This window comes from Oncorhynchus mykiss, chromosome 5 (assembly GCF_013265735.2).
Source record: "Oncorhynchus mykiss isolate Arlee chromosome 5, USDA_OmykA_1.1, whole genome shotgun sequence".
Classification (NCBI taxonomy): domain Eukaryota; kingdom Metazoa; phylum Chordata; class Actinopteri; order Salmoniformes; family Salmonidae; genus Oncorhynchus; species Oncorhynchus mykiss.
This window is the reverse complement of record NC_048569.1, coordinates 79,029,614-79,042,142: the sequence shown is the minus strand read 5'-3', so window position 1 is coordinate 79,042,142 and position 12,529 is coordinate 79,029,614. Positions and strand designations below refer to the sequence as shown.

The 12,529-nt window shown below is 44.2% G+C and overlaps 1 protein-coding gene across 21 annotated transcripts in view; it reads right to left on the bottom strand.

The window, feature by feature from the left end:
* Positions 1-486: 486 nt before the first annotated feature.
* The window catches only part of ptprfa (protein tyrosine phosphatase receptor type Fa), a 399,275-nt gene continuing 387,232 nt past the window's right edge, over positions 487-12,529 (bottom strand). For all 21 annotated transcript variants that reach the window (XM_036978457.1, XM_036978456.1, XM_036978463.1 and 18 more), the window contains 8 exons: positions 12,491-12,529; positions 11,684-11,969; positions 9,871-10,049; positions 4,412-4,538; positions 4,100-4,225; positions 2,849-3,003; positions 2,548-2,683; positions 487-2,253 (listed from right to left, as the gene is read on the bottom strand). The exon at positions 12,491-12,529 is cut by the window's right edge and continues 116 nt beyond it. In XM_036978457.1, the coding sequence (XP_036834352.1) occupies positions 2,185-2,253; positions 2,548-2,683; positions 2,849-3,003; positions 4,100-4,225; positions 4,412-4,538; positions 9,871-10,049; positions 11,684-11,969; positions 12,491-12,529 (1,117 nt within the window). In that variant the 3' untranslated portion in view covers positions 487-2,184. The remainder of the gene's footprint in view (positions 2,254-2,547; positions 2,684-2,848; positions 3,004-4,099; positions 4,226-4,411; positions 4,539-9,870; positions 10,050-11,683; positions 11,970-12,490) is intronic.

Here is a 12,529-nt window from a genome sequence, read left to right as displayed (position 1 = left end):
GAAAGTCATAGTGTATCATCTTTTGCAATATGATGTTAAAATGGCCAGCAATGGTGTTGAATGCCAGCATGATTTTGCTTCATCCCTTAGGGCAATTATTTTATTATACAGTACATGTCAATTCTATTTTCCGGCCACTTGACTTGTCAAATTGTTATTCCATTAGGTCCGAACAATGTGCAACATCCTACTGATCATAATTATATTACCTACTATAAAACACAATGCAGTGTATGCCATTGTGTGACTGATATTCCAGGGGTTATGTCAGGACAGGGGTTCTGTCAGGACAGTGGCTGAAGCACTGTGTTCAGGCAGTCAAAGGACACAGGAGGTCCTAGCTGGCGGGGTATCTTCCACCATCTGTTCCATAGAGGGATGGGGGGACGAGAGGGTACAATGTGTGTGGGCTGTGTGGGGGCTGTGTATGTGTGTGTGTGTGACATGCAAATATATTTTTAAAAAGACACACAACACCACATGATATATATAAAAAAAACAATTATTCAACTTTATTAACATCAAGGTTTTTGTGACATTTTTTCCCTCTCCTTTTTATTAACAAATAGAAAACAGATTGTGTATACAACAGACTGAACCCCTACGGCACTATTTGAAGACAAAGTGAAATAAATCCTTGTTTTTGCAGTCCGTCCATCCGGGCCCAATCAATCCAAATTCACCTCACTTTGCAATCCTATAGCCTCACTTAAGAGAAAAACGCTTGACTATAATGTAGAGATCCTCCACCGTACATTGATGCTGCTTCTTTGTGTTACAGGAAAATGTCCTTCTGTAGCACAGTGAGGAGATAATACAGTATATTACAGCAGTTATACCATGGATGTAGAGTCAGTGACAGTCAGAAGAGATGTTCATCTGGGTTGTTGTCAGGTTTCTACAGGGATGGCCAGTCATGGGGAACTAGGTCAGTCGTATGCAGATGGACATGTCCAATTCATAGATCATAGTTCAGAATCAGCAGGGTAATCAGAAATACAGGGATGGATAACTGTCTGTCTGGTCACTCGAACACTTCTCATAGGAGGGGTGTTGTTGGGCGCTGTACATTAGTCTGATGTGAAGTTCTGTATATCTGTTGCTCCAAACCAGGTCTAGCTTGTCAGATCAGAGCAGACAGAGCTAGGGTCCAGTTCCTCTGTGTCTATTGGGAGTGATGGTTTGGTTCAGTCCCATGGGCAACTAAGGGTGCTGTAACAGGACAAACACCTTTTCATGTACCGGTAGTTTCTTTATTTCTTTCATTGCGTCTGGAGTTTGGACCGGAGCTCTTTGAGCGACAGGCATTGAGAAAATCACAGTAAACAGAATCTGTACATGGTAGATTATTCATAAAACATCATCAAGAATAATCTATTCAGTTTGTATAAACATAGATGGGTTTATTTTATAGTAGTTCACTAACTCTGGTGTATATGTGTTTGATCTCTTTTTGTGGAGATTGTTTTTGTAAAGTACCAGGAAGTGAAAATACTTCTAAAAGTCGTGTCCCCCATATCCCACTGAATACGACCAACCAGAGAATAGAGAACTTTAGAATGTTATAATTATGGTAAAAAAAGTAAAATATTATTAGCAGCTCTGAGTATGCGTACGTCTCCAGTATTAATAATAACTCGAAGCATGTTTAAAATACATGTCCCTTGTGTAAAAAATAATAAAAAGATACAAATATTGAATTTAAAATAAGACCCAATAAGACATACAATAACCAGTGTATAAATGATTAGAAAACAAATTCTAAATAATAATAATAATAACATATTTATAATGGGTAATAGTAATGATATTAATGCATAATGAAAGCAGAAAAATAAAGTTTGCCATATAAGCAGGTGGAGGAGGCAGAAATAGTGTTTTCATGGCATGTGCATTAGCTATAGAGACATCAGAATGAAGCATACTGAAGCTTTTTAGGTTATTTTTTAGTAGTGAAGGATTTTAAAGCAGGTTTATTGTGCAGTCAGTCCAGGAGTACTGCTCCACCTGATTGACGGTCATCCAGTCAGACATGTGCTCTCTCCCACTCCTCCTCACTCCTCTTCTTCTCTTCCTCCCCCTCTCCCCTCCGGCAGTTTCTGGACAGTATGGATATAGCTCAGAAGGGACACACGGCTGGCGCTCCTGAACCCCAGGAGTCCCAGTGCATTCTGGGAGTGGTTATTATGTTGCATAGTGGTCAAAGCTTCCAAGGTACTCTAGAGCTGCCCTGTAGCACAACTGGTACTGGTCCTGGGAGGGGAACAACATCAGAGTCAGTCAACAGGGTGAAATCTACTAGAATATAATAATGGTACCATCATCTCCTGGGAGTGTTTGTATCAATGCAAATAAATTGTTTTAAGATAATTTGTTATGTGTAATGAATACATTGGAAATCTTACTCTTTTAATTGGATAAACCAGCTATTTTAACTGAATCCCTGTTTTGCTTAGATACCTCTATCTAGGAAAGGATCTGTCCTCCCACCACCTCGCTAACCAGTCTCCCCCAGACTCCCACCACAGCTGTGTGACAGTACTGTACCTCTGTCTGCACCATGGCAGGTCTCTGGGTCCTCAGTGTCTTGACAGTCTGGAAGAGATCCACCACCCCCTCGTACCTCATCCTCTCCAGCACGATACTCAGGGTGATGAACACACCAGTCCGCCCAACACCAGCACTGTGGGGGAACAGGGCAGGGAGAGTTAGTACTATACACACACACACACACAGTACAAGCATACACTCAAGCACACACACACATATACACACACCCACACCCACACCCACACACACACAAACTCTCTGTCATCAACTATGTGTTGATGTCATCAGTTTTTCTTACCTGCAGTGCGCAGAGATTGGTCCATCCTGGCCAAACTGCTCCTTGGTTTTATGCACTTGACCAATGAAGTCAATGAAGCCCTCTCCAGTTTTTGGCACTCCTTGTTCTGGCCAGTCAGTGAACTGGAACTGCCGAATGGTCCTAGACTGGCCATCCTGAGTGGTGGTGAGTGGTGGATGAGGGACATAAAGTGAGTAATTTCTCTAAGCCTTATTATAAAACATTATAAAGGCTAATACATGCTGATGATACTTTATAAAGCATTATACATGCATAATTGGAGTAATGCTACGAGTATCTTTTCTACAGTGTGTTCTACACACTCCAGTATTTATGCTGCAATAGTTTATGTGTCGGGGGCTAGGGTCAGTCTGTTATATCTGGAGTATTTCTCCTGTCTTATCCGCTGTCCTGTGTGAATTTAAGTATGCTCTCTCTAATTCTCTCTCTTTCTCTCGGAGGACCTGAGCCCAAGGACCATGCCTCAGGACTACCTAGCCGGATGACTCCTTGCTGTCCCCAGTCCACCTGGTCGTACTGCTGCTCCAGTTTCATCTGTTCTGCCTGAGGCTATGGAACCCTGACCTGTTCACCGGACGTGCTACCTTGTCCCAGACCTGCTGTTTTCAACTCTCTAGAGACAGCAGGTGCGGTAGAGATACTGTGAATGATCGGCTATGAAAAGCCAACTGACATTTACTCCTGAGATGCTGACCTGTTGCACCCTCTACAACCACTGTGATTATTATTATTTGACCCTGCTGGTCATCTATGAACATTTGAACATCTTGGCCATGTTCTGTTATAATCTCCACCTGGCACAGCCAGAAGAGGACTGGCCACCCCTCATAGCCTGGTTCCTCTCTAGGTTTCTTCCTAGGTTCCGGCTTTTCTAGGGAGTTTTTCCTAGCCACCGTGCTTCTACACCTGCATTGCTTGCTGTTTGGGGTTTTAGGCTGGGTTTCTGTGCAGCACTTTGTGACATCTGCTGATGTAAGGGCTTTATAAATACATTTGATTTGATTTATGTATGTGCTGTAAAGAGCAGATTGTATTTCTACAGTATGTGCAACACAGCCACAGCTCCATGTGTGGGTTGAAAAACACCACCCCTGTTATTTTCCTCACCTTTGCAGCACTATTCAATTAATTAGGAAAATAAACGTAGCATTCCGGTTAACCCCCAACGTAAAGCAGAGAGAAAAAAGTTACTAGGGAGAAGAGGGAGGATGGATGGAGAGATGGACATACCCTGGCGTCTGTGACCTTGAACTCTCTGAGGATGTACTGGGGCATGTTGTACTCAGCCATGGGGTCTACTACAAAGTACTGGTACCTGGCAGAACGCTCAGCTGGCCAGTACTGATGACACTTTTCCTAAGAGACAGACAGACACAATGATATAGTCAAAATCTATCGCACCACAACACTATCCATGGCATGACTGGTGTGTGTGTGTGTGACTGTGTGTGTGTGTGACTGCATGTGTGTACTTGCGTGTGTGTGTGTACTTGTGTGTGTGTACTTGTGTGTGTAAGTGTATACTGTATCAATGCCACTCACTCTTCCCATCTCTCTGAGTTTAGTAAGCATGACTACGATGGTAGAGTTGTGTTCCCACAGCATCCTCCAGAAGTCCTCTGTGGTCTCTGCTAGCGGCCCCTGGGTGGCCATGTAGGCCTTCTGCTGCCTGGGGACACAAGGACATGTGAGGTTAACACCATAACACTGGATACACACTTCAATACATCCCCATAAAATAGAGTTCATAGCGACACAGTAAACGTCATGTAACAGGGACACAGTATATGACAGGGTGAGGATAACGTTATAACGTCAAGGGATATAAGTTACATTTCAAAACATCCCCATTAACCTTCAGTATCCATGTCGAGTCCTGAGTGGTCCTACTGTCACCTGAGAGGCCCTTGTGCTGTTATTGGAGGCTGGGCTTGGTGTATTTTCATTACGTTATACTGCTGACAGATTAAGTGTCTACTCTATTCAAGCCAGTGAGAAAACCGCAGCGTTGCGGCTGGGGTCCCCTTTCTACTAGATCAACATTAGAGGGCAGTGTGAAGCCGTGAGAGAGATGTGTGTCAATGTGATTCTGTTTCTGTCATCCCTACAAACATGTGAGAGCCAGCCCAGTCCAGCCCAAGACACACATATTCCTAGGTCCAGACGCACTAGCACACGCACGGCCAAGTACAGCCAGACGCACGCAGGCATGCACACACACACACACACGCACACACACACACACACACACTTGCAGTGTAAGAAGGGGCTGTTGCTGGAACTCTGAGTTCCATCTATCTTTTCTATGTGATAACTAGTAAGTGAGCCATGCCTCAGCACCTTGTTCAAAGAGTCTCTCACAGTTGATGGGTTTGACTCAAGCTGCATGGAGATTCAGTTTCTTACAGCTTATTATAGTTTGAGTGTTCTGCTTCGACAATGGCAATAAGCATGCCTGCAAATTAACAGGCAAGGCTCAAGGTCAGCCATAGAGATCATTACTCTACCGAGACACTTATCCAGACATATGCATGTTTAGAGTTGAATAAATACAATTGTTAGTGTAAAATGGCTGTTGAGCAAGAGTGGAATGACCACCTCAGGATATCAAAATACTGGGAAACACCTAACCAGTATGACATCATCATCATTGCATCATCATCATTATCCTCCCCTTCTTCATCTAAACCATCCTAATCCCCTCTGACACTTTAAAGATGTGATGCCTGCCGGGAGAGAGAACACTAACATCTCACTATGAGCCAGGAGAGAGAAAGTCAGCACCCCAAATGGCCCCCTATTTCCTATAAAGTGCACTATTTTCAACAGGACCCTATGGGGCTTGGTCAAAACTAGTGCACTGTATATGCCCTAGGGTGCCATTTGGGATGCAAACTAACACCTCTCGATGTCTTAATTCACTTTTAATTACCACTACAGGAATTAAAGAGGAATTACACCCCCCTTCCTTCCCTCCCTCAGGTAGGGCAGCCCCAGGGACTTCATTAAGCACACAGGAGTGTGTGTGTGTGTGTGTGTGTGTGTGTGTGTGTGTGGAGTATGAGGAGGAAATCGGAACAGAAAACCACATCACTGAATCCCCCCCCCACCAAAAACAAATACTTAAAAAGCTCTTATTCATTCTGTCAGTCATTAGTGTGTTGTAGCATTGTGCATTACAGTCAATTACAGTGTTTATACTTCCATAAAGGAGACGGCTCTATGGGACCTCTCTGATGAGGTACTAATTGGAAATGGGACAGTAACTGAACGGGAGTTCCCAAGCACCTCCCGAATGCAAGACACACACTCACACATCTAGTGCATTCGGCAAGTATTCAACCCCCTTCCCCTTCCCCTTTTCCACATTTTGTTACGTTACAGCCTTATTATACAATGGATTCAATTAGAAAAAATCCTCATCAATCTATACACAATAACGTTACCCCATAATGAAAATGTATTTGCTATGAGATTCGAAATTTGAGCTCAGGTGCATTATGTTTCCATTGATCATCTTCGAGATGTTTCTACAACTTGATTGGAGTCCACCTGTGGTAAATTCAATTGATTGGACATGATTTGGAAAGGCACACATCTGTCTATATAAGGTCCCACAGTTGACAATGCATGTCAGAACAAAAAACAAGCCATGAGGAATTGGGAAGAATTGACCGTAGAGCTCTGAGACAGGATTGTGTCGAGGCACAGATCTGGGGAAGGGTACCAAAAAATGTCTGCAGCATTGAAGGTCCCCAAGAACACAGTGGCCTCAATCATTCTTAAATGGAAGAAGTTTGGAACCAACAAGACTCTTCCTAGAGCTGGCCGCCTGGCCAAACTGAGCAATCGGGGAAGATGGGCCTTGTTCAGGGAGGTGGCCAAGAACCCGATGGTCACTCTGACAGAGTTCCTCTGTGGAGAAGGGAGAATCTTCCAGAAGGACTCTGCAGCAGTCCACCAATCAGGCCTTTATGGTAGAGTGGCCAGATGGAAGCCACTACTCAGTAAAAGGCACATGACAGCCCGCTTGGAGTTTGCCAAAAGGCACCTAAAGGACTCAGACCATGAGAAACAAGATTCTCTGGTCTGATGAAACACATCCGGAGGATATCTGGCACCATCCATACAGTGAAGCATGGTGATGGCAGATTCATGCTAGTCAGGATCGAGGGATAGATGAACGGAGCAAAGTACAGAGAGATCCTTGGTGAAAACCTGATCCAGAGTGCTCAAGACCTCAGACTACGGCAAATGCTCACCTTCCAACAGGACAATGACCCTAAGCACACAGCCAAGAAAACGCAGGAGTGGCTTCGGAAAACAAGTCTGAATGTCCTTGAGTGGCCCAGCCAGAGCCCGGACTGGATCCCAATCAAACATCTCTGGAGAGACCTGAAAATAGCTGTGCATCTGCAGAGAAGATTGGGAGAAACTCCCCAAATACAGGTGTGTCAAGCTTGTAGCATCATACCCAAGAAGACTTAAAACCTGTTAAGGATATGGCAGACATACGCCCCCTTTGGAGAGATTGGGTACCCCTAGTAAACTGGAAAAAAAATCTGTCAAAAATTGCTAATATATGCAAATAAAAATTATTATTGGATAGAAAACACTCTAAAGATTCTAAAACCGTTGGAATTATGTCTGTAAGTATAGCAGAACTCACAGGGCAGGCATTCTTCCAAACTAGTTTTTGTGGCTATGAAAGTTGGAGCAACTTTGACGTCATGGCCCCCACCCTTCCCAACCAGCTATGATTCTGGGGACACTTTCTATCTCTTCCGCTAGATGTCCTCTTTCATTAGAGCTTTGAATCGTTCAAATCCCGCGAGAATTGACCCTATGGGAGTGAAATTAGTGCGTGCCACGAGAGAATAGGCTGTGCGTATGGGCGCGAATTGGTCCCAGCCATTCCTTTGTTCCAGCACTCAAGAGAAGGGCAGACGATGGCCGATTGAATTGAAGTTTGTTTTGCATGTCTAAAACATCATAAAGCTTGCTTCTGCACTTAGTTTGACCTGTTTAGTCGACATATAATGTGTAATTTTGAAGTTTTGATGCGCAACTTATCCGGACCAGAGGACGTTTTGGGTGCATTTCAGCTGATGTTATTAGCAGTAGCTAATACAAAGACGCAAGACTTGAAACCAAACGATGTATTGGGTAAGTATGAAGCCTTCCAGAACATTCTGAACGAAGACCATCGAAGGTAAGGGAATATTTATGCTTAAATCTGTGTTTCTGTTGACTCCAACATTACGTGGAAATGTAGCTTGGAACTGAGCGCTGTCTCAGCATATGGAATAGTGTGCGATTTCTGTAACGTTAAAAATAAATCTAACACAGCGGTTGCATAAAGAAGCAGTGTATCTTTCTAACTATATGTAGAACATGTATATTTAGTCAAAGTTTATGATGTCTATTTACGTTATCTTGCCGCGCTACATAGCTTTCCTGCGGGCATTTTTGAGTAATTTCTGAAGGTGAACTCACTGTAAATGGACATTTATGGATATAAATGGCATATTATTGAAAAAAAAAAAAATGTACTGTGTAATATGTCATATTACTGTCATCTGATGAAGATTTTCAAAAGGTTAGTGAGCGATTTATTTTTTAATCCTGCGTTTGTTGATTGCATGTTTTGGCTATTGAAATGAGCTGTGTCTGGTGGTGGTTTTACATATATATGTGCTATGTTTTCGCCGTAAAACATTTTAGAAATCTGACTTGCTGGCTAGATGAACAAGGTGTTTATCTTTCATTTGAGCTATTGGACTTGTTAATGTGTGGAGGTTAAATATTTTTAAGAATATTTTTGCGTTCCATGCGCCACCGTTTCAGCTGAACGTGGGAGGGTTGATCCCCAATTGGGAACCAGTATCGTAGACAGGTTAAGGCTGTAATCGCTGCCAAAGGTGCTTCAACAAAGTACTGAGTAAAGGGTTTGAATACTTATGTAAATGTGATATTTCAGTTTTTGCTTTGTCATTATGGGTTATTGCATGTAGATTGATGAGGGGGAAAAAACGATTTAATCAATTTTAGAATAAGGCTGTAACGTAACAAAATGTGGAGAAAGTCAAGGGGTCTGAATACTTTCCGAATGCACTGTAACTCTGAAAACAATAGGTGCTCCTTTTCAATATCCTTTCTCCAAATATGAACAAATGTCTTTAAATTCATAGAAAACGTCATTTTTTAGAACCGTACATCTTCCATTGAGTGTTGCTGAGCAGATTCCCAAGGATGGACAGTTCTAGAGTAAAGGATTGTGGGTATCAGCAGACATAAACAGAGCTATCACAATAGGTAATCACTGTATTCCTCTCCGAGGAGGGGTTTGTCACCTGTCACAATCAGACTATTTATTTACCACAGGAGGAGTGTGAGAAGGAATGGACAGTACTGCCAATACAACCAATTTGCCCTGACAACTGACAAGAAAGACTAAGGCAAGAGAGGCAGGAAAATACTGGCCTCCATTTCACACCATAATTTACTGCTGTCAGTCGCTGCAGGAAAGGTCCACCTCCTCACTCATTAGAGGAGCTGTGTCTGCAGGATGGATTCTCTCTTCTCTATTTCTATGTCCTCTTCTCCATTCTCACATCTCACTTATTCTAGTCTTCAGAATATGTAATGTCTTGTTTTCTCACAGTCTGAGTCTGAAAATCCTCTTCTCTCCTCCCCTCTCCTCCCCTACCTCTTCCCATCTCCTCTCTTCCCCTCAACCTCGATCCCTCCCCTCCTCCTCTGCTCTCCCCTTCTCTTTTCCTCCCCGCTCTCCTCTGCTCTCCCCTCCTCTTTTCCTCCCCGCTCTCCTCTGCTCTCCTCCCCTCTCTCCTCCCCTCTCCTCCCCTCCCCTCCTCCTCTGCTCTCCCGTTCTCTTTTCCTCCCCGCTCTCCCCTCCTTTCTTCTCTCCCTATCCTCTTCTCCCCTCCACTCCCCTCATCTCCTATCATCGTTCCTTCTCTCCTCATCCCCCTCTATCTTACCTGTATCCGTCGATGAAGCTGGCGTTGATGTAGTCGGAGCCCTCCACTCCTCTGATAGGCTGCAGACTCACGCGGGTGGACTCAAAAGGCATGATGTTCACCAGCCGGTTCTTGAACTTGTTACAGGGCAGGTTGGCACTGATGAATCTTGAGGTATGTGCTTTGGAGTTGGCCAGTTTCTGGAGAAGGAAGGGAAGAGGAATGGACAGATTAAAGATACAATCTTGGATCAGATTAAAGAACTGTGTGCTATTGTAAAGAAACACCAACCCATAAACATAGAAATATAAATACTAAAATTGACTGCACCCATGAAAGTGCGAGTCTTTTCCCCATTCTAGTAATTATATTTCTATGCCTCTAACCTGAAGATGACTGTTGCCACAGCTTTTACTGACGCCCACCTTCCTTCCCTTCTATCTAGCCCCTGTTTCTTCAAAGTGCTAAAGCTGGGGATCCCAGCCAGCCTAGCATTGCTGTGTGTGAGCAGGAATGTCGGAGGGCACGGGGTTGGGGGCTAACACTCTAATTGATGCATGAAAATTATGAGCTTTGAGCTGAGCCCCTTTGTTCTACAGCTTCCATTAACAACCTGCTGACGCCAACAACATCTCTCTCTCTCTCCATAAAAACTAGTGTCGACAGCACAGCCACAGCCACGAACAGAGACGTCAGAGTCAAAAAACACTCCCACACAACATTCGGGGCGGCTGTGAAGATAGATACACAAGCTGACTGTATCCATGCCACTGCGACGAAATAAACTAAAACCAAACAAGACTTTGAAAACTGAAAAACCATCTTCTCCCAAATGAGAGGGGGAGGGTGAGGTTTTTTTGCTGGCACTGCTGATGGTGTCCTAATATTATACTCTGTCAGTAGAAAGGAAGCAAAGTGACAGTTTCAGAACTGCCAGTGGAGTGAAGCATCAAAACCTAATTATACTTGCTACGGACTTACAATCATCCTGCTTGCTGAACAAGTTTGACCCACATCATTTGGGTTGTGGCGGCGTGTCTCCGAGGAGGAGGCTGGTTAGAGCTGTGTTCCTATGGCGGGAGGCTGTGAGTGGAGGCGTCCCAAATTGCATTGTAATCCCTACACAGTGTACTACTTTTGACCAGGCCCTATGGGTCCTGGTCAAAAGTAGTGCACTATATAGGGAACAGGTTGCCATTTTGGGACGCAGGTAGTGAGTATGTGATGGGGTCCAATAGAGTCGCTGGAGCACAGTGGTGTAGGCCCAATCCCAGGATGCATCAGCTCTCCAACCCATTGAGGCTTTATCTACAGACTGTCAGACGGTCAGCCTGTCTCAACACTCCTCCCTTACTAGATCACTCTCTTTCTCTTTGTCTCACTCTCCCTCCCACGGCCCCCTCCATCTAGTTCAGTCTCTCATCTCCAGTCCAAAAGATAAGCCTCTGAAACACTGAAACAGAACGCCCCTCCTAGGAGAATCTATTCATTTCAGAGTTCCAGTGTGAGGATGAAAATGCTCCCAAACACACTGAGACATTAACTTCCTACTCCCACTGCATCGTACATACTGAGACACCACCACCACCAACAACAACTGTTCTACTGCTTCTAACTAAATGCTCCAATTAGTAACTGTACCAGTCAAGTCACTTAACCTCAAGTCTAAGTTGAATCCCAGCTCCCTAGCAAGTCCAAGCCTGAGCGAGTCCAAGTGGAGTCACAAGTCCCTTGTTAGTACTAAAGGTTGCAAACAGTCCAACACTTTTCTAGCTAGGTTTATAACATAGAACTGAACTGTACTGTTATGTTCAGGAGGACAGCTACTACCTACCTTAAACTCTAGCTCCATGGCAGTGACCGTGTCTCCGGGCGTGACCTGGGTGAGTTTCTGGATGTGTGCGTACAGGTTGCGTGCAGGGACCTCTGTGTTACCGCAGGTGGCTGCCTCTAGCAGGGCCTCGTGGATGAAGACGTACTGGTCCTCCGTCTGCACCATGTAGTTCCGCTGAGCTCTCATACACGTCACATGACCGTAGATATCCACTGACTTCTCATGCTTCATACGCTCCAGCATGGCCTCAATCACGATGAAGCAACCGGTCCGACCTACACCAGCACTGTGGGGAGAGACAGGTAACTGTAGAGCCTTACACAGACAGAAACGACTGTAACTACACTGAAAAACTCACAAATCTGGCATTGGAAGAGATTACATGCGCACATTCAATGTTTCTGAGGCAGGTTGATGTTTATTGAGAGGAATCTTGTCCTGGAGGCAGGGCTGAGTGAGTTCCACTAGATGGGCCAGTGGCTATATTATAAAAATTAGGTTAGGGTTAGGTTTAAAACCAGATTTGATGACTTTGTGGCTGTGCCAGCTACCCAGCAGTGCTGCCTCCAGTACATTAAAATATGTACAGTTGTTGTATGTGCTTGTTTTCTATTGTGCAGGGCTCATTTGTCAGAAAAACTTTAGTCTCAATATGACTTCCCTGAGCAGGTACTGGAGACTAAATAATATGTTCAGCAAAAAAAACACCCCAAACACTGAAATCTATTCTCCCATATGGTTTGTTTCAATACTTAGGTCATCATCAGGTCAAACATATCTCTGAAGCAGGTCTGAGATGGGGTTTACCTGCAGTGGACCACCATGGGTCCTGCATCTGTGGGGTTG